The 22,440-nt window shown below is 39.2% G+C and overlaps 2 protein-coding genes across 4 annotated transcripts in view; one reads left to right on the forward strand and one right to left on the reverse strand.

Annotated features, from left to right (window-relative positions):
* LOC122975993 (inactive dipeptidyl peptidase 10-like) overlaps positions 1-8,047 on the forward strand; it is an 87,543-nt gene extending 79,496 nt beyond the window's left edge. For all 3 annotated transcript variants that reach the window (XM_044344215.1, XM_044344217.1, XM_044344218.1), the window contains 3 exons: positions 2,461-2,533; positions 2,793-2,866; positions 4,042-8,047. In XM_044344215.1, coding sequence (XP_044200150.1) covers positions 2,461-2,533; positions 2,793-2,866; positions 4,042-4,173 — 279 coding nt within the window. In that variant the 3' untranslated portion in view covers positions 4,174-8,047. The remainder of the gene's footprint in view (positions 1-2,460; positions 2,534-2,792; positions 2,867-4,041) is intronic.
* A 1,961-nt stretch (positions 8,048-10,008) lies between these two features.
* Positions 10,009-16,563, reverse strand: LOC122975994 (tubulin alpha-1C chain-like). The gene is made up of 4 exons (XM_044344219.1): positions 16,456-16,563; positions 12,890-13,112; positions 11,605-11,753; positions 10,009-11,256 (listed from the first exon to the last, which is right to left on the reverse strand). The coding sequence occupies exons 1-4, from the start codon at positions 16,456-16,458 to the stop codon at positions 10,282-10,284; spliced, it is 1,350 nt and encodes a 449-aa protein (XP_044200154.1). The 5' UTR covers positions 16,459-16,563; the 3' UTR covers positions 10,009-10,281.
* Between the last annotated feature and the right edge of the window lie 5,877 nt (positions 16,564-22,440).

A 22,440-nucleotide genomic window follows, 5' to 3' on the forward strand; every position in this document is an offset into this window, starting at 1 on the left:
CACAGCTTTCAAAAACAGGCCACACACATTTAAATGAAAACGCTTTGCTTCACTTCACAAACAAAACAGTTCCCTTCTGTTAAAAAAGAAAACGTGGCCACCAGCATTTAAGGCAACGCTCCAAATATTGTCCTCTGCAACAACCAGGGAAAGAAAACAAACATGAAAAATAGGAAAATGCCAGAGGTGCTTGCAAAAAATAAATAAATAAATAAATAAAAATACACAATTGTCCTCCAAGTGAAGGTTGAAGTCAAAGTGTGTTTTTCCTGCTATAAGTGGGTTGCCTTAAACTGGGCCACAGAACGCTATTTTTGTTACTCTCACAGCAGGAGGGGAGGCTGCTTTAAATGACGTCCATGAGGAGGGAAATGTGGCTCAATCTGATCAGACAATAATCAGCAGGACATCATCACTCATCCCGTCCACTGAGACTAAAAGAGACAGAGAGGAAGAAACGGCTGGAATGACACGCCGTCCGCTCGCTGATGTGCGGCGACTGACTGTCTCTAATAGGACAGCTTCCATCAGCGCTCCCTCGGGCGGTCTGGCTTTCTGTTCGAGAGGAAGAAAATACAAGATACTCTTGAACTCGGTGATGTTTTTGTCTCTGCAAATGTGACCACTTCCATGTGCGTTTTCATTTCCAGTCAGGCTGGAAAGGCCAAACCGCTTTCAAAATATCCCTCGATGACCTTTTCCAGACCTGTTTTCTGCTCAACTCAGAGTTGTTTGAGCTTTACAATCACTTCGAGAAATAGTATTCACAAGTATAGTATTCAAAAGTTTTTTACAGCTTTTAGGTGGAAAGTGCAGTTACTCAAGTGATGTACTTAAGAATTAATTTTCAGGCACTTGTACTTCCACTTTATACTAATTTATACTTCTTCTCCACTACATTTCTTACAATAAGTGAATATTGTATTTATTTTACTTATAAAATGCAATATATTGTTATTGTAAGAGATTAAAGCAGTGATTTTCAGATCATTTACAGAGAATTTAGAGCAAATCTGCAGCTCCGCTCTGCTTTAAGGAGCTTTATAGTGAGTTTCAGCTCATTGTTGCAACGTCACTGTTTTGGTTCACTCTCAGCGCTCTCATGGAGTCGTTTTCAACCGCAGCAGGCAGCTGTTTTCAGAGGAAAAGCATAGTGGAGCATTTAGCAGCTAAAGAGTCAGATATTTCTCTTAGGAGATGGTAGAAAGCAGAAACAGAGTTAAAGAGAGAGAATATTGGACTTACATTCACCAGGTGGACAGAAACACGACTCCAAATCTCATAATGTTGTTCCGTAACTGCTGAACTAACTAACTGTTCAACTTCAACTCTTGAAATCCATGTTAACGATGTGCACATGTTAAACTAGAAGAGAAGACTCAGTAAAGTGCAGATCTCCGCCAGGTGTGTACAGTCAAGATGGCGGCAAAGCTAACAAAAACGGGGATTCATTCATGTCGTATCATACCTAACTTTAGTAGATCATAATATATCTGGTGTGGAATTAATCTGCAGATGCTCCAGTTCAAGATGAGACCAAACTTTTCTATGGATGTCAGTTTTTGAGCCACAACAAAGGCCAGAATGTGACTTTCAACAGACTAGATAAGCCTTGTTTTTAGCCTAGCCGATTGTCAGAAATGCCTTTTGCTATGTCGTAATTGTACAATGGCGAAGACTGCTGGAAAGATGAAAGTCTAACGCCTGAGCCTCTTGCTTCTCATTTTGGCGCCCATGTTAACAGGTTAGATCAGCCACACAGCCACGTGTGGCTGCTGCGTTGCGTCTTCTAGAGATTCGTGGTCTCGCCTATTTTCTCCGCGTGACACGCGGTTCACAGCAGAAACAGACGGGAAAACAATAGAAAGATTGGGCTGCCAGTAGCAGCGCAGCAGAGGCGCCACAGCAGACACGCTGCTTGTGTGGACGCTGCTTGTGTGGACGCTGCAAGCGTGCGAGACGCAGCAGTTCAGCGACGCGTACGAGCTGCTCACACATCCTGTGTGTCCCAGGCGAAGCTTTACGATAGGCTCATAAGGAATCTTATCAATATTTATTTGAATTCACAACACAATCTGCTCTCAAGGTACTGAAATTTGGCACCGATTGATCTAACGAGGCGACAAGACATGATTGGTTGTCTCTAACGGAAACAAGATATACTGAAGCAGTTGTTGATCACTTGCGGCCGCTACCGACCAGTTAAGAGGAGTGAGGACTCAGCAGTCAAGTTATAAAATAGGTTTTTCAAAAATTGTGAATCACTGCAACCACAAGAGGTCCTTGAACATACAGTCATAAACGTGCACAGAGAATAATAGGCTCATGGGTCCAGCAGTATGTGAGATTAGCTGTGGACAAATACACACACACAAACACACACACACACAACCAAACGCATGATCCCCTCCAGGCTTACGCCTGGCGGAGATAATTATTTGTCTTTATCTGTGTGTCCAGACATCCAAAGTCCTGCCCAACATGAAAGGTCTGCAGGGAGGAACTCTGTTTCTGGCCCACGGGACTGCTGACGGTACCCACTTTTCTTCTATATGCCAGTTTTTGTTGCAAATAGAAATATAAAATGTAATTGTCATAGCAACCTGTAATGTGTGTTATTAAAGGTAGGTATGAGTCTTTATCGCTGGTGGTTGTGTCCTTTTGAAATGAGCCTCTCCATGCAGAGCATTAAAACTTGACCCTGATGAGAGCTGGAGCTTTTATCCAGCAGTGGAATCAAACCCACCGACACTTATTTGCATGTTTTGTTTTGGGTTTTTTTTTCTCCGCAGCAAACGTCCACTTTCAGCATTCAGCAGAGCTCATCAAACACCTGATAAAGATCGGGGCCAACTATACTATGCAGGTAAATACAATACCATACAGCATTTTTGTCGGAGCTTTAATACAACATCTCCTGTATTGAAAGTCGATAACACTGTCAATACATTTATATATTGGTAATTCTATTGAATTGTCCATTTTGGTCCAGTGTCTCATTACTGTTACAGACTAAATGTCGCCTTAAACCTTAAATCACAATCATAACACCTGAAAAAAACTGTTTAAGACAATACTAGAAAATAACCTCTTAACATACACTTTACACCCTTATTTCCACTTACATTCATCTTGTTTCACACTGTCAGTATTATAAATGTTCTGTATTAGTCGGTTCCAACTCTTCATGGAAGCCATATTGTGTTCACACCCAAGACTTGCACCATTTTATCAAACTGAAGTTGTGTTGTGCATCATTTTCCCAGAATTCAGTCTGGCATGTTTGGTGTCTTTGGAGACTTTGGGATCTCCTTTAGAATTTGAAATACAGTTTTATGGGTTTGAACAAAGTTTGGCTGCAGAGCATGAGTTTATAATGACTGACAGACTGATTATATATCATCCAGACTACACCTGAAAACAATTAGTTAACTGGCCGTTGAATGTAATTGTTCTGAGAAAGGGAGACGGTTGCTGCCATATGAACTGAACCACAAACTTTAAAAACTTAAATATTGTTAAAGTGGACTTTACTGTAAATGGTCTTAAAGTCCTGCTATTGATTTCTCCTCCTTTACCTAAAAAATATGACTTTCAAAATGTTTTAAAAAATTGGAAAAAAACAAAAAAACATGACGAACATTGGGGACATTTTATGTGCCACAAATCTGAAACGTCTGAAAAAGTTTAGTCTCATATAAATATACTGTATGAAGTGTCGTATTGCTGTTCTTGTTATTACCCAATTTAGGTTTTTTTTCATCTTTACACCTTCCTCTGTGATCTCAGATCAATTTTACTGTCCTTGGGCTCATAAAACCTTATTTCACACCCCATTAAATAGACTCAAAAACACATGATCGTCTTCTTGTCACTAAGGAAATTACATTACGGTATGAGACTTTCCCACGACAGCAACAAAGAGTTCAGAACAAATAGTTTGTTCGGACAAAAACCTTCATGTTCCTCACTGCTGAGTTTAGGGTAACCTTGTGAATTTACTCTTCACTCGTGCATCTCTCGTGTGTTCTTTTGGGGCAGATCTACCCGGACGAGGGACACTTCCTGTCGAGACGCAGCCATATTCAGCTGACTCACTCCTTAATCGGTTATTTTAGAGGATGTCTGCTCGACACATCATCATTACTCGACCAAGAACGGGACGACGAGTGAGAGGGAACGTGGTTGTTATCGGAGTCTGTGTGTGTCCGGTTTTTTTTTTTGTTTTTTTTTACGTGTGTGTATATATGAGCGTACTTGCCCCTGGTAGAGTGAGTTCGAGCGTGTGTGTGTGTTTTATACCTGTAGCACAATGTTTGACGGACAAAACAAGCTTATTCGTAACATATCAGGCTCGTTTCTGTTGCTCATCTCTTCAGTAGAATAAACAGATCTGTCTTCAGGTGTCATGATGCAATTTTCAGTCAGGATGCTTTGAAAAGATGGGTTGCAGCCGTCGGTAGCGGCCTGACAAGGAGGTTATCAGTGGCGGGAAGTGAAATGTTATCGCTTCTTCTACCCGACAGAACAGAGAAGTGCCAAGTTGGAGTTGTATAGGAGGGAAAGAGAGTAAGAAACAGGAGGTGACGACGTTCTTTCTTAAGATATTGGTACCCCGTTGTCCAAACAAGCGTCTTTCTGTACAGTCTCCACATAATTTTATGACACGAAAACAATTTCTGACAGGTTTCCATGACGTGGACACAAACTGAAACGTGCTGCAGCAGCAAGATGTAAATGAGTCATTTTAATGTCACGTAAAGGTCAGTAATAGTTAATTGTTGGCAACTAAAGTGCTCGTGGTTAAGTTTAGGCAATTAAAACATAGATTAGCTTGACATTTCGGGTGATGGCTGAGCAGGAAAAACTAGCTGAATGTAAAGAACTTTAACTTTAAAGTCCCTGATTTGGCTGCAAATCTTCAATATTCCTCCAAAAGATTCAAATTTCAGGACTAAATAAGGTTAAAAAACACCATTGGGTTTTATTTATATAGCAGTATTTAATTTCAACACTTAACTCAGCTCCACTAATCCGTTTTATCAGGACTGTGTAGATGTAGTGTGATAAGATTTGATTAACAGCGACCAAATAATCCACATCAGATCCTGATTGATGCCTTTTATTTCCAGTGGGGTTCTGCCTACTTTAAACTAGAGGGAAAAAAAGCAAAGACAGAAACATGAATCATTCATGTGAAACCAAAACTGTTCCAATATTAACAGAACATTTTGGATCCTTGTTGCTCAAAGTAAAAAGCTGATTGAGAACATTTGTTTTAGGGTAGCAAGAAAAAAAAAGTTAAAAATGAAAATTCTCAGCTTTTGCATTTTGTTTGTATCTTCTTTTGCTCTGCAGAAACATACGTCTTTCCTTGTACTCAGTGAAAGAAGGTTTTTGCATTTCATGGACCAGACTGCCTCTATTAACTATATTTGGTATTCTGAAATGGACAACACAGTCAGCCTTCAGTGAAAGGGACTGAAACCATAGAAAACAACTGATAGATGTGCACTTATGGTTCTGCCTTTCAGAATGCTTTTTGCCTGGTGATAAATGGATTTTTTTTAGCAGCTTTTAGAAGCTTTCTCTAAACAATGAGTGTTCTTGTTTTGATGCAAATGACACCAGTTTGATCCCCCAGTTAGACATATAGCCACTGCTGTTAAAATGCATCATTGATCTTCCAAATCTTCCAGTAAGAACAGACAAGACATTTGTATTAAAGAGTGATCAGATCTTAGAAGAGTTTTTGGTCTCGAGGGATCATTTTCATCATCTGCTGCTACCTTTTCCTATAAAACAAATCTTCCTTAAATATTTCAGGAACGAGCCTGAATTAGCGGTCGTCTGAAAGTATTTAACTCTTACAGGACAGCATGTTTAACCAACCAAAAAGCAAACTTGGTTGGCTCTCAGAAAACCTGCGTTCTTTGGGTTTTTAGCATCAGTCTCGTGTATTCGTTCGGAGCAGCTTGCCTGTTTTCTGGTTGCAGGTTTGTAGATTCATCCAGCCTTTAGACAGCAATAGAGCTAAACATATGTACAATTTACATCACAGGATCTCTTTTTTATTATACTTTGTCTCCTTCTTGGTGTCATTGTTCAACTGAGATTTACTTAGATATTTGAAACAAACTCTTTGTTGACACATAATTTAAAGATATCTATGTAAAGATTCAACTTAAAGGAGCTTAAGTGGGGTTCTCCCTTTGCACAAAATGTGTTAGCTACTCATAGTTTGGCCTATATTATGTTTTTGAATAAGACTTTCTTGTAAAAAAAAAAAAAACAAAGCAAACAACATATTGTGAAACCAATCTGCAGCAGGCTTATTGCAGTTTCAGTCTTTTACATGGTGATTTATAACCTTGTCACAAGGAGTTTGTGTTGAATTCCTGCTCTAATGTTCTCATGTCTCATGTGAAAATGTAGTTTCATGTTTTGATAATTGCAGACCACTATAATTTAAAGGGGAACAGATGGGACTTTTTTCTATGTTTTTATAATTTCTAATGGTTCCCAGAATGGTTATGAATCACTTAGTGTCCCTTTAATCCTCAGATGATTAAAGCGCTTATTGAATTTGGTTATGGAAGTGGTTAGTTTTTGGAAGTTTGGTTGATTTTTTTGATTAAAATGTATCATCTACTGTTTTAGATAAATAATTTTGAGTACAAGTGCTGAGTCTGTGCATTTCCAGCTGCTTTAAAATTTAGTTTTTTGCTGTTCACTGCAAGTTGTACCTCTCAGTTTGGAAACACTCACAGGTTATCCATAAAGCATTACAATAAAAGGCATCATAAGTGTTATGGCAACACGGCGCCTGAGACCATCCAGCACTGTGATTGTGGGTATGAGAGTGATTCAGACAATTACTGTCGGCCGCACACGAGTGCCATTAATCACAGTGATGAATGTCCTCTCAGCTTTTAGACATGAGGAGCCAACATGTGTTCAGTCTGGAGTTTAATTTTCAATCTGCTGTGAACACATAAGAATAAAAAAAAAAACATGACAGGACAACAATGATGGCAGCATATCTGTGAAGTTAGAGTTGGTATGAATTGAGTTGGTAATCCTCTAACTGCATGGCTAGCAGATTGGTTGCTATGCCAACCACTTTGGTAGCCTTGGATACAGCTACATCTCATAATTCATTTAAAGTTGAAACATCATGCAACATCTTCAAAGCCATGTGTGTGTGTGTGTTTTTTCTGCCTCTCCTAAAAACAGCGAAGAAACCCGACCTGCTGAACTGTGCTGAACATCCTCCCCTCTGGCTGCGCTTTGTAACATTTGATGCCACATTTGAGTCCAATTTAAAGAAACAGTCTGTGAAGTCATGGTTATTGTTTCTATCAGGGTTTGTACTGTGAGTTTAACTTGATTTTCTTCAGGGGGAAACATTGTGGGTGTGGGATGAATAAAGCTTATTGTATTTTTTGGCTGTTTTAATATTAAAGAACTATGAACAAGCTATATTTGATCTCACTTTCTCGTCTTATGGCTGCAGGTGTTTTTGGAATTTATGGAGCTTGTCTTCAATGTATAAAGAATTTATTGTTATTTTAAATCCTTTTTTTTTTTTGTAAAAACTGCAGTTTTTTCCCATCTACAACTACACGAATGTGCTCAGATCATGGTAAAACTCCATTTGCACACTCCTTTTCTGTCCTGCAGGTGTGTTTTCTGCCTTGAATCATCACCTGACACCCACTCCCACTTGCACACCTGTTCTCAATTTCCTGATTAGCTCCCCCACCATTAAACTGTATATACTTTACCCCTCAGTTCCCACGAATTGATTGTTGATTGTGTACTGGTCTTCTGTATGTTGGCAAACCCAAAAACTTGTATAAGTAATGAAAAATTAGTTATAAGTTATCAGTGTTTTTGATTTGGTCAGTTATCACTCACTGGATGTTGAGCTTATTGTCACTCATAATTGGAGTAGAAGAAGAGTCTAATCATTTGGAAAACCTGCCAAATGATATAAAAAGTAGCTCAAATTATCACAAGCACACAGAAAACATTTTTAAATCCTCAATCAAGCAAAAGAAAAGAGAAGCCCAGTCTGCCAACACTGTTTACAGACACACTTGTTTTAACTCAACAAGCCTCTGAGTCATAAATTTGAGTCCACTGTCTGCAAGACTGTTCACAGGTTTGCTCTCTGGTTGATGTTTCCTGTTGAATTGCAGAAGAAGTGTTGCATTTAAGCAGTGCTGATCAGACAAAACAGAGTACCATAAAAAAAAATAAAAATCTAAAACTTAAAGGAGAGTTATATCCCTACATCACCCAAACCTCCAAATAATGTGTCAAACTTTTAGTATTACAGAGATTTAAAGTTTATGTGTTTAGGGGACAGTTCTCTCAGCAGATTTTGCTCCTTGTGTTGCTCGGTTTTCATAAGAAGTTTCTAGAAAAGCAGAGCCTTTTCCATCAAATCTAACTGTATAATCATGTCCTATAAACGGTCAGTTCCTTGACATACAGTACAGTAATTCTTTCACAGAAAAGAAAATTAGCCTCATAATTATAAAATCTACCTTTTTTTGGCAGTTGTAGGAATAAACTGTGTTTCTTTATTCATTAATTGCATCCCTGCTATACAGTAATCTGTCCTTGCCCTGTTCATGATTATACACTGATATCAGCACCTCTTAATTTTCCTTAATAGCACTCAGTAAGTGTGGCTGCGGCTGAGAACGGCAGCTCATGTCAGCAGTGTGAAAGTGTCAGATATGTTCTGCAGCCTTAACATTACATTCTTTTAATGACTGTGCCAGTAAAACTTATCAGTCTTATAAAATAATGAAAAAAAAACAACATTTATCTCTTTCTCTGTTCTTCATGACCTTTATAAATCTCCTGTCCACACAGCCTAGACTCTGCTCAAATTGAGCCTTAATTACATCAAACCAATTACTGGCCTCGTCCACTGAGGGAGAGAAGAGAAGAAAAAGTCCACCAGCAACTTCAGAAACTATGAGTTAAGACCTGAAAGGGAAAATAGGTCTGCCGGGTGGTTTTGCACAGAAAATCTATAAAGAGAAAGACATCAGTACATTTTCTTCTGTAGCAAAATGGTAAATCTACCCCAGTTCTGAACAAGCTTTACCTTGGAAGTTTTAGAGCCTCCACACATATCAGTCATCACAACACACACAGATTTTAAAATGCAAAAGCTCCAATATTACTGCAGAAAACTTTGGCATTGTTTATTGCCTGATAGCAGCAACATGATGGTTGCAAAGGTCACACATGTTGTGCATGTGTGTTTTTGAATCATGTGCGTCTCAGAGCCAAGCTGGTGGACTTGTGACATCCTAATTTCATAAATTGCAATGATTTACAGCAGCTTCCTCTCACAGTAAAGCCAAACTGCCATCTTGTGGTGACCTGCCAACAGCTCATGTGTGTGAATTAAAGAGGAAATGAATCAAATCTCAGCCTTTCCTTTCCATTCTTGTGATAAATGTAGCTAGATGAGGGAAGAGACGCCTGAGGAAGAGAATCCCTTTATGTGAAAGGCTATCAGTAATGCCAATGCAATACAGCATCTATAGACACAATTCTACCAGGCAACAGTTATGTGTGGGCTGAAACTGAAACTATTTGTCATTCGACATAAAATGAACCAACAATACTAATCTATTCATTTATTTAAGTAATTTATGATGCAGAAATGTCAAATATTTGTGAATTCTATTTTTTCATATGTGAGGATTTGCTTATTTTCTCTGATTTATTTCATATCTTTAGGTTTTAATTTTTTGTTGAACAAAACAAGCGATTTGAAGAGGCCATCTTAGGCTTTGGGAAATTGTGAATTTATTGTTTTCTTATATTTACTAGACTAAACAATCAATTAATCAAGCGACAGATAGCTAATAAGTGCTTACAGTGAAGCTGATATTGAAGTGAAATTTAAAGTGCAACGTAAAACAGACTTCAGAGTTTAACACTGTCAGTAAGGCTTTGATCAAGAAACAAAAGGGAGAAAGTGTAAATTGCTTTATTTAGAAAAGAAGGTAAAGACAGATTCCCTCTCACCAGAGAGTCATTTTTCAATTAAACCAAACACCACGGGATTTGAGCTTGGAGGAATTGCTGCTCAGCAGTAACGTTAGTGTTTATTACATACCGGTCGGTAAACTGCACATTAACACTCAGACTGCTCCTGGAGGACACTTGTCTTACTTATCAAAACCATTTCTTGAGGAGAGAAAAACTTTACCCTTTCTTTAATACAGCTCTATTACTTCTTCAGTTCTAATACTCCTCCCCCTCTTCATCTTCCTCCAATGAGTCGATGCCGACCTCTTCGTAATCCTTCTCCAGTGCAGCCATGTCTTCTCTGGCCTCTGAGAACTCTCCCTCCTCCATCCCCTCTCCGACGTACCAGTGCACGAAGGCCCTCTTGGCGTACATCAGGTCAAACTTGTGGTCGAGTCGAGCCCAGGCCTCGGCGATGGCGGTGGTGTTGCTCAGCATGCACACGGCCCTCTGCACCTTGGCCAGGTCTCCTCCTGGAACCACTGTGGGAGGCTGGTAGTTGATGCCTACCTTGAAGCCTGTGGGACACCAGTCCACAAACTGGATGGATCGCTTTGTTTTGATGTTGCCGATAGCCACGTTGACATCTTTGGGCACCACATCGCCACGGTACAGCAGACAGCAGGCCATGTACTTGCCATGACGAGGGTCGCATTTCACCATCTGATTGGCTGGCTCAAAGCAGGAGTTGGTGATTTCAGCCACAGTGAGCTGCTCATGGTAGGCCTTCTCTGCTGAGATAACTGGGGCGTAGGTGGCCAGAGGGAAGTGGATACGAGGGTAGGGCACCAAGTTGGTCTGGAACTCTGTCAGGTCTACATTCAAGGCGCCGTCGAAGCGTAGGGAGGCAGTGATGGAGGAGACGATCTGGCTGATAAGGCGATTCAGGTTGGTGTACGAGGGACGCTCGATGTCCAGATTCCTGCGGCAGATGTCATAGATGGCCTCATTGTCCACCATGAAGGCGCAGTCGGAGTGCTCCAGGGTGGTGTGGGTGGTCAGGATGGAGTTATAGGGCTCCACCACTGCTGTGGACACCTGAGGAGCTGGGTAGATGGCAAACTCCAGCTTGGACTTCTTGCCAAAGTCTACTGAGAGACGCTCCATCAACAGAGAGGTGAAGCCAGAGCCGGTTCCTCCTCCGAAGGAGTGAAACACCAGAAAACCTTGCAGACCGGTGCACTGGTCAGACTGAATGAGAAAGGTAGAATTTACAGTTAATTAATCAGTTTTTAAACAGACTGAAAACAATACTTCTGGTCCTCAGTTCTGATTTGTAATTAGGGTTTATGACATCAGTAACTGTCCTCCATTTAAAAATGTACTGCTTAGTGAAAGAATTGTATTAACTAATTAATAAATACAACTTTCTTTAGTATTTTGTTCTCTTTCATTTGAGTTCTCTGCGCTTCAGACAGCATGACTAATAACATCTTCTGGATGCTGTGAAATTGCTTGAAAGCATGGCCTCATCAATAATAACTTGAAATGTTTGAATTTTAGCCCCAGGAATCCAAACTTCTCTGCAGCCCCTCTTACCAGTTTGCGGATCCTGTCGAGTACAGAGTCAATGTGCTCCTTTCCAACGGTGTAGTGACCGCGGGCGTAGTTGTTGGCAGCATCCTCCTTCCCTGAGATCAGCTGCTCGGGGTGGAAAAGCTGGCGGTATGTGCCTGTACGAACCTCATCTGAAAGAGAAATAGAGGCGGTTTGATGGCATGTTAATGTGTGGGAAGTAATACTCTTCTTCTGTTTGTTTGTGTGGAGTTTTTCTTGGCTAATTGAGAGTCTTAGGGTTGAGTGCCATATTTGCAAAGCCTTCTCAAACAAACTTGTGATTTTGGGCAATGAACTGACTCGACTCTTTTGTGGATACTGAACTGAAAAACTTTTTTAAAATCAATTTAAATTAAAAAAAAAAAAAATCAGAAGTTCAACACAAAACAGAGTTACATTTGGTAGAAACTAATGTGATGTTTTCCCAAGAGATATAGTAATCATATCAAATTATTGATTAAGTGATAAAATTTAAACATTCTATTTTAAATAAAGACCAAAATTATGTAAATCTCTCAGATTATTAAGACAGTTTAAGTCTAGTTTAAATAACTGTTTGGAGTTTGGAGAGGAAGAAATCAGTTATTGTAAATGTTCACTGATTGGTGGAGTATTTATCTGACACAAAAAAGCTCAGGTGTAATCAATAATATTAATAAAGACTCTGTTAGATTTAGATGTTCAACACCATGGATCTCACACTGGGACATATAAATGGTATAAAGTTACATTTATATGTGTCTGTGCTTGAGCATATTTGTTTCCAGACTTGTAGTGATGAGTAAGCCTCTGAGATCTGGCTCTGAGAGACAAAGAAGATCTGATTGGCCGATTTAAACTGAAGAGGGCGGGGCTAAAGTGAAGCTTGCAAACATTAATGGCTTGAAAAGAACTTTGGTCAAACTTAAGTTATCATAAAAGGCAATTTTGATTTTTTCATGACCACTGCATAAATAGTCTTGTAATTGTTAGTGTGGGTAAAGATTAGCAAGTTTAACTTTTATACCTTTATAACTTTATTGCTTCCTTCTACCTTTCTCTTCACCTGCATTAAGTCCAAAGTTGCATTGAAAGAAAAGTTGGATTTTCAGCTCAACAAAATGATTGCATCACTAAAACAGCAACTCCCACAAGACCATTAACTCCTAAATACTGGCTCCCAGGTTGGCATGTGTTCAGCTCAGTGAATGTGAAACTGCTGTAAATTACAATTCTGCTTTGAAGAAATCCAACCCCCGAAGCTTGAAAGACTTCTTTTGAAACTCACCAATAACGGTGGGCTCCAGGTCGACAAAGATGGCTCTGGGAACATACTTCCCAGTGCCGGTCTCACTGAAGAAGGTTGTGAAGGAGTCATCGTAGCCTCCGGCAGGCTTGTCGCTGGGCATGTGGCCGTCTGGCTGGATGCCGTGCTCCAAGCAGTACAGCTCCCAGCAGGTGTTGCCCATCTGGACACCAGCCTGGCCGACGTGGATAGAGATACACTCGCGCTGTGGAGGAGAAAAAGAAGAGATTTAAGATATTTATTATTATAATTTAACCTTTCTATACCGAATCCAACAGGATTTAGGCGTATAACTGCAGATTATAATCAAATGCAACTGGATTTTCCTCATTTTCAGCTGCTAAATGTCAAAATTATCACTGAATATATCATGCTAATCAAAACTCCACGGAATTTTAAAACATAATTAGGTCAAATGTCTTTTTGCTGGATGTCTTAATGCCAACATTTCTGCTTTTAAACTTGTCCAGGCTTGCAAAAAATGACAGTTGGGCTTCAGCAAAAAAACGAGGTGGAGTCAACGTGTTACAACTTCTCAAATCCTCAAATGATTTTGCACATCATTTGTGTCACAACCCATTTCTGGTGTATTGAAATTTCCGGGTGTGCATCTGCAAATGTGTCAATAGGACATGACACATCCCAGTAGTTACCAATCTAAATAAACAAGCAGTGGTGATTAACAGAGTCTTGTCAGATAGTCTGTTGGGGCCAAAGTGCCTCCACACCCTGCTGAAGTATTTCAAGTTCCTTGTAAAAGATGTGGGTGAGGGTGGAGGAGCGAGATGCATGAATGCTGAGGGCAGAAACAAGTTTGGTCTCATCATTTGGGAGGGAAATTCGTCCTGAGGGAGTTAAGGATGCAACGTCGTCCGTCCTGTTTTGTTAACTGTCCCTTTGCAAGGAGATAACAGTGACAGAGATGCAAATGTTGTGTGAGAGTGAGACACAAAACCAAACTCTAACACCAAAGTATCCATTTCTCACAAAAAAACAGCATCTTTTAGAATGAAATCAACATCATTCATCTTGTGAATTTTAAGTTCCCTAAAATGTTGGGTTTCGCAATCAAACATTTTGAATGAATTTCTGCTAATCAGAAACGGCTTTGTCCCACCACTGTGTTCAGATAATTGCAGCAGTTAGTCTGTCAACAAAAGGCCAGCTGTCACTGGTAATTTGAGAACACAAACATGTCAACTATCGCTGTCAAAATATCATCGAGTCCCTTTGTGGCAGCACTATTCATACCTGCTGCAGGATGTGGGCCAAAATAAGAGTTTAAGTCAACCAGATCCTGTTATATTTATGCATATAATTAATAATTTAATGTTTACTAGATGACTTTTAGGATGAAAGAGGCTGACTCCTCCATCTCTAGCTGACCTCTGACCTCATTTTTAGAGGGAACATGTGTGTCTTTCACATATTCGTATTGTTGTAAAATTCCTGAGATGTCTGAAAACATCCTGACTTTGCAGCTCGTCATGTTTTTCCAGTCTGACCTCTTTAGCAACACAAACAACCAGAAGCATGAGGGGAGAGAGAGAGACAGAGAGAGAGAGAGAGAGAGAGAGAGAGAGACAGAGAGAGAGAGAGAAGGGTATGTTGGTTGTGTGTTATGTGTCTAGACCACCAGGTATTCTTTTCAGTGTGAGCCTTTGGTTTGTTTTGAATTCTGATCCCTTGACGTCCCCCCTCGCCCCTCCTCCTCCCCAAAAAATACTTGAGATAAAGAAGAAGGAGGGGTCACACTGACATGAGAGTTGCCAAGTATAGTATGGCAATGGCAGCTAGCTCAGCAGACAGCTATTTTGAGTGAAGTGTCATTCACACGACCCACACACACACACCAGCAGCTACACTCTACCCTACTAACCTGTTTGGACTCCCTGACTGCAGATTATATCTGAAACATATGTTCAAACTGCAGATTCCTCCTTAAACAAAAGTATCTGCCCCCTCCCATTACATTTACAGTCTCTCTGCAGAATGCAACATGCAACTGCAAAATGATTATTGTCAAAAAACTTACAGTATAAAGACAAAATGACACTTTTCATATATTCAGCAAAGCAACAATGAAGTTTTCCTGTTTTTGCTGTTTAGTGAGGCAGATGGTTTTGACATTTCTTGGCCGGATATAAGAAAAGTGGAAGTGGTGAGTGCTGTCATTGACTGCCACATTGGCTCATGTTAACAAGACACACAGCTTGTGAAATTTTCACTTCCTGGCAAGAGTGGGGGGAGGGTAAACTGACTATCTGCTTCCTGTATCTTGTCCTGACTGAAACTACGTCACACTTGCCATGCGGTTCCTAAAATGAGAGGGAAAAAACACAGCAGAGCATTGTTGTGCACCAAAAACTCAGCCTGAATCCAAAATCATGTGATATATTCCCAGATTAAAACAAACCACAGCTGAGGTTCTAAAAGGGACCTGACTGGTTACACCCTGACCATAAAAACTCTGAATTACATAAATCTAGATGCTAAAATGCTAAATCTCTACCTAAACCTGGACTAATAGTATTTTTTAAGGTGGAATAGCAGCTCCAAAGGCAGTATGACTCTCTAGTCCACACCTCCTCCCCTTTCACGCTGTATCCCATATGGCTCAACAGGAAGCGCCACCAGATCATTTGGAAAACTACAGTTTACACCCCGACAAGCTGTTTTTACTCACTCCTGTCTCTCTAATCTTTCCCAATGACCTGCAAATGTTACCACACACTCCAGTGTTTGCACCCCTGTTACGAGGGAACAAAGTAAAAAAGGGTAAGGTCAATGTCCTGAGCTAATGCTATCGACTGAACTTAAGACTCTTTCATTCTTGTTAGCTTGTAAAAATGTTGATCCAAGGCCACAAGGCTTTACTGTCATGTGCCTGACCACATATTTAACAGGGCAAATATGCTTGTTAGTCTGTATTTGGAGGTTGAATCTTTATGTATTCAAAAGGCCCAAAAGTAGCAGCTTCAGGTCAAACATTGCAGGAATTCAGCAGCTTATATGCTTTGTGGCGAATGGCAGAAATAGAAATGTAAAACACACAAGCGGCATGTGGAAGCCACATCAGCATTCCCAGGCAGCCGGGCAAACAAGCACGCCCTCCTGACAGCCCTCCAGGCCCCATATGGAAACAGTTAACCTTTACTGAAGCTGGAGCCGCATGCCTGGTAGCATGTTTCCACTGATTGACTTTGTGTTTTTCTCTATTTCAAATATTTTCTGCGAGAGAGTTTTACGTGCTGTGCTGTGGCAGTGTCAGAAAGTTAGAAAGCTTCAAGTAGAAACAAAAGACAAGAGCCCTGAACTTTTTTGGGGGGAAAGAAAATATACAGATACCAAATATAACTATAACTATTCCACAATCATTACAGTTTATTATAGTTTTCAACACTTTGAGTACTTCCTCACACTTCAGATATGACTCATAATTCTCACTTGTAGCTCATAAAATGTTACATTTTGCTTTGCTGCAAGTCAACAAAGGAGTAAAACCACATGTTGATTGCTGATAATAGTAATAATGACTCCATACTCACCATTTTGATATTCTGATTGTCCTTTTTTGGAGAAGAAGTTCAAACTCGTAGGTCCTCACAGTGCACCTATAATGAGATCTCTGTGAGTGAAGTCCCATCAGTGTGTGACACACACGCACTTTTATAACTACTACAGGGGGGAGGAGGAAGAGGAGGAGGAGCCACCAACAGCTGCAGCTTTGTGCCTTTCAAATCTTTATTTCTTCTGCAAAAAACTCTTCTAAAATTGACAGAAAGTTTATGATATTCTTAAATATTCTGATTACATTTTAACAACTGGCACAATTTATTGCACTATTTTGTTTTGATTCCACTGTAGTGGCAGTTTAGAGTTTATGAGTTACAGAAATGTTCCAGTAATAAAACATAAGGAGACGCTGCCTTTGATAACTTTATATCTGCTTTGCTGTTTTTTTCTGTTCTCTGATGTTTGTTTTAATAATCCAGTTAATACTCCAGCAAATCCTTTGTTGCAGATCAGTTTAAATGGCAATATAGTTTACAGCCACTAGATGGCGCCCTCATCATTTAGATTTTGTGTTAAACCTCTACTGTTCCCACTCTACTGTGTATAGTTTACTATGTGATAGAGAAAAAGAAACTGAATTCTATGGGTTGCTTATTATCATTAAACTAGATTATCAACCATGCAAACCACTCTCTGGATACCAACTACTGGCAAACCAGGAGTCCCAAAAGGTTTCAGGTTACTGTTAGAAATCTTTATAGATAATTTGTTTGATTGTAAATTTTGTTTGGGAATTTGCACAACTAAAATGCAAATATAGACCAAGATGGATACTGTATGATTAAAATGTATTTTGGCTCTGTCTTGTAGAAATCTAATCTTTAAGACCTGTTTTATTTAAGATTATATTGTGCTCACATGCTGCATATTGCTAAATAAGTTTGTGTTTTACCACATAAACTAATTAACACACAGAAAACTTCTGGGTCCATTTAAGTTATTCTGCCCAGACAGGCAGATTTTACAATATGAAAAACATACAACATCAATATGATACATTTTGATCAGATTGGCAGGTTTTCTGACAGTGTATCAGAGTATTATGGTATTACAGCTACAGTTTAGTCAGTTATATTTGATATATTTTCCATTTCAGTGAGCCATGGTTTTTACCCGCAGGTTCGTATTTTGATTTGAACATATCCCAATTCAAGTTTTTCCAGATGTGGATGATTGGAGTGTAAACAGCAAAAAAATACTTGCTGTTTTTAAATTTCTGAATAGTGTAGAGAAAAATATAACATAACTGTAATTATGTTTTTTATTTCAGTGCGATTATACATTTTATGAGGCATTATGACATTAAATATAAGGGAAGAGAAGTCTTGGTGTTTTGGGGAAAACATATAGTTCCTTTCTCTCAAATTGAGTTTTCACCTCACAAATGTTTTCCAATAAACGTGCACACACTGTGCCACACTGTTCCTGAACTTTACCTGTCCATCACTCTTTACAGGAATGCAGAGCCAAGCCGCGGGCCTTCAGAGGCCTGACGGAGCTCCTCGCGCCAGGCCTTCGGCTCTGAATGTAAACGTCCTCATAATCCTCAAACAAACCCCTGAGTCCTCCGGAGCCTATAGCTTCATCCCCTGAACCGCTCATTCCTCTTCAAACACTCCCCTAAGCATCTTTTGGAAAGCAGAGATAGTTTGCGATAGGCGGATAATGGAGATCTTTTTCAAGTGTTGTGTTTCGTCCTCCTCCCCTCGGAGGTTTAGAGATTACTTTTCTTTTACATCTTCCTCGGCGGTGAGACTGTAAACTATTTCTTTCCCCCTCTTCTCACAATCTTTTGGCAATCTGTCAGCCAGTGCTGCCAGTTTTTCAGCACTTCTTCTTTGCCAATTCTGGTTTTCCATGTCTGAAGTTGATGTGAAAAGACATTCAGTGTATTATTGAAGACTAAAACGTGAACTGCCCTTAAAAAAATAACAAAAAGTGCTATTTTATGAGATGATTTCAAATTAATTCAAGAATTTTGTTTGAATCAAGGGTCATTTTCTGAACAAAAATACAATAATGTGTCTTATTTGTCCATAATTTATTCAGTTTTTCTCATCTTTAAAGGAAAATTGTTCTTAAAGGGTGAATATAAAACTTTGAGACGGTGTTAAATGTAACATCATACGTTTACCCTCATGGATGTAACCACAAGTTGTGGTTTTCATTTCACAAATTTGTGGCACCATCAATTTTTATCCGTAACAGTGTGTTGTGGTTGATTCTAAGGTTTTATTGTTTTGTGCAGGAAAACTGATTCTTACACCAGACTGTTCAATAATAAGAAATGTGTTTTTTCCTCTCTCTCATAAACAGTATGACTTTATCCGCTCTCAGGAAGTTATATACGATCCCTGTATGTCTAAATGTCAGCTGCAAAATTGGTGATGAAGATATGCTGCACACAACTTAACTCGCCTGAAGGCATCAGCCAAATGCCTGGAAATATAAATGTAAATGGGAATGAAAATGGTTGTATTGTACTGTATGTTTTAACTGCATATGTGTGAGACTTCCATTCAGAAACTGTAGCATGAGAATGGAATATTTATCCCTAATTTATGGATGTAAAATTATGCAGCGTTGCTTAAATTCAGCCAATCAACTGTAAACACCAAGCAAGTGCATAGCAAATGAAATTACTGGTGTAACACTGTATTAACATGAATATTTATAGACAATTTCCTATAGAAACTCTGAAGGTAGAAAGTTCTGATGCCAAACAGAAATGTTATTTCAAATATTAATAGAAAAAAACATTTAAATTTATTCCAAACTTTTATTCCATCAGCAGTTTTCTGCATTTTGAAAAATATGGCACCTACTGTGACTGATTGCCAAAATGTAAATGTGATTGTTATCATCTTAAGCTCCTTCTAAAATAGTATTTTCTCAAGATATATAATTATGATTTAATGTTGCAATTCAACATCCATAAATCTTGATTGTAACTTGTGAAATAACTGAAAATTACACCATTCTCAGAGAAAACTGAAGCTGACAGAATTGCTTGTAATGGCAGATGGTTTAAAGTGGCTATAATGGATATTTTCCATCATAACAACGTATGAAATTACAGTGTGTAATGTGTTGGGTGTTGCTCGTAATGATGAACCCACAGATAATTGTCAGCAGCTCCTCTCGGCTTTATGGAGCATTATAGTGAGTTTCAACTCATTGTTTATCTGTCCAGCTGCAACTTTACTGTCCAGGCAGTGGAAATAAACAACTGTTTGCTAACAAGTTCAACACATCAACTTAAAAGGTGATGATATGTCAGTGTTGTGTTCACAGCTTGTTTCTGCTGCCCCCAAGTGGCCAAAAAAATCAGTTAATGTAGTTTTAAGAAGTGTCAGGCTGAAGAAAAATCACCTCCAATATGTTCACAAGGTGTTACTGTTGGGATCCAGTGGTCCCATCCTTGATTAATATGACAACACACTAATTAAACAGTGTAAAATTAGTGTAAAATCTTAAATATAGCTAACATCTCACAATCGTCCTGTTTCTAAATTGTGTTTTGTAAGCAAACCTGTGAAAAAAACATGAACTCACCTCAGCTAAAACAGCTTCTCTTCTGACGAATATCACTGCAAATGAGACCAAAGTAACGACTAAAGCGTACTGTAGCAGCCCTGTAACAGAGGAGAGTCTTCAGTAATGCAGGTCACAACAGTCGCAGGTTTCTCAGGGTATTCTTGTGCATAAAGAAGAAGAAATGAGACGTGTCCATTTCTCAGACTCTCTGAAAGGAAAACCCCTGCTTAAACACAATCCCCCCGCTGGAATAAACCAAATTAATCAAGAAACCAATGTTTGAAATTGTGTGTAGTCTGAAACATGTAAATAGAGTCAACCACAGACATGCACACACAAACAAACACACACTAAGTGCATCCACAAACTGAAGTCGAAGTCTTTTTTTGTTTGTATTTTTTTATTGCGTTGAAGCTTTTTTGCAGCTTTGGACCTGATCGTGGTCAGAAAAGAGAACGTAGATATAATAAGATTTTTTTTCTCCTATAGCAGTATCATTTTTATCTAAAAAAAACCCAAAAACTGTAATATTAGTTAAGTGAGCTGATAAAATCTTGCAGTGACATTTGCTACTGCCAAAACAAGCAGTCCCAGTAGAAATTTTGCAAGGAAGTGAATCTCTTCTGCACAGTATTACCAAATACCTGTTAATAAATTATCTCAGGATTGGAGTTAAAAAAAACGGAAGTGGGATATTTCGGGCTCTTGATGCGTCACTTGGGATCCTCTGTGTGTATTCTGTCCTTTGTCTCCAGGTGGAAATAATCCAATCCACTGATTCAAGTGTCTAGATGACTGTTTGTCCTGCTAGCAGAGAATGCTAATTCCAGTTGTAACTGAGAGACTCCCTGAAGGATTTACCCTCACAAATAAGGAACTCTAATCCCTTCCAATTATTGTTGGTTGTTTCGATGACAGGAAGGTTTAGAGCAAGAGTCGCGAAGTGGACACTTAATCTTGACAAAATCTTTTTAATACAAAATCTACTGATTGCTTTCCTAAACAAATGAAGCACTTAAACAAAAGAGGCAGTTTTAAGCAATTTATGAACAGCCATGTTGATGTAGTGCTGCTCTGACTGGAATATAAGGCTCTGTAGAGGCAAAAACTTTTCATAGTCAAATTATGTGTATTTATAAAGTCTACCTTAATGTGTATGCTGGTCAACAAGCCTGCCATAAATATCATATTAATGAAAGCTGAGGAATGACGTTGATTTAAAATGGGGGAAAAAAAAGCTAAATCTCCTGTTTCTCATAAAAATATTTTAATTGGTTTAAATATTTATTGTCTTTGGGCAGGTTTGGCTGTTTTTCTAACAGCAGATGTGGAAATTTAAGCGATTTATTAGCAAAGAATGGACCAATCACATGCTTGTTTGACTGCCAACAAGTCATTTATAATTACAACAGCCACTGAGGCATCTGATCAGTAATCTGTAATAATCTGTAATGGATTACATGTTGAAAGTGAGCGGGAGGTCCCTGCCTATAAATCCGTCTGCAGTGGTCTTAATGCTCGGGGTCTCTGGGCTGGCAGTGATAAGGGTTAAGCTGTATTGAAGATGGATGGATGCAGAGATCAAAGTCGGTGGTCAGAGCCTCATAAAATCCCACAAGTTGTGCTCTCGAGATAAAATACTCGATGCTCCTGTATGGCCACAGCCAGCCCGAGGGCCAGGAGGTCTCAGGATCCCTGAAAAACAACCTGTTTCTGGTGCAGGTTGAGTTGTTGTTGGACAGTCAGAGATGATCAGCGAGAGCTCAGAGGGGTGAAGATGTTCGTATTTTGAAGAGCAGCTGAAGTCTCTCCCCTGAGAGAAACATGTATTTTTAATATTTTTATGTATAATATTCCTACAGGGACTTGCTACTGGCACCATTGAACGTTAGTAGTGACCCTTAAAGAGCACTTCATCTCCTATGGTGTCATTTTGATATTCTTGTAATATTTCAAGCGTATATGTACCCAAATTTTGTCTTTGCATACAGTATATACTTTGTACAAAGAACATGATATTAATATAATGATGAACCTTGGATATTGTACCCACGTATGATTGTTGAACATCTAATGCAAAAACCATAGTCATTATTCTGCTGCTATGACAGCCTCCACTCTTCTGGGAAGACTTTCCACAAGATGTTGGCTCTTAAAGGATCCCAAAGGTATTGGATGGAGTTGAGGTCAGGCCTCCGTCCAGGCCAGTCAAGCTCCTCTTCACCATGGACCTTTATGGCTTTGTGCACAGGGGCATTGTCACACAAACAGGAAATGACCTTCTCCAAACCGTTGCCACAAAATTGGAAGCACACATTTAACATGTCCCTTAAAGGACACATTCAGTTTTTGTCAAGTCCATATTTAAACAACACTCACGTGTCCATATGGACATTAAAAGAGTTTGTCGTTGTTGTAAT

This window comes from Thunnus albacares, chromosome 24 (genome assembly GCF_914725855.1).
Source record: "Thunnus albacares chromosome 24, fThuAlb1.1, whole genome shotgun sequence".
NCBI lineage: Eukaryota > Metazoa > Chordata > Actinopteri > Scombriformes > Scombridae > Thunnus > Thunnus albacares.

Bases quoted from the DNA above. Each gene is read 5' to 3' on its own strand.
- LOC122975994 (XM_044344219.1), bottom strand. The intron at 11,754-12,889 runs GTGAGTTTCAAA...TTTCTCTTTCAG, and splicing joins CCTGGAGCCCACCGTTATTG to ATGAGGTTCGTACAGGCACA. The intron at 11,257-11,604 runs GTAAGAGGGGCT...TTTCTCATTCAG, and splicing joins TCGACAGGATCCGCAAACTG to TCTGACCAGTGCACCGGTCT.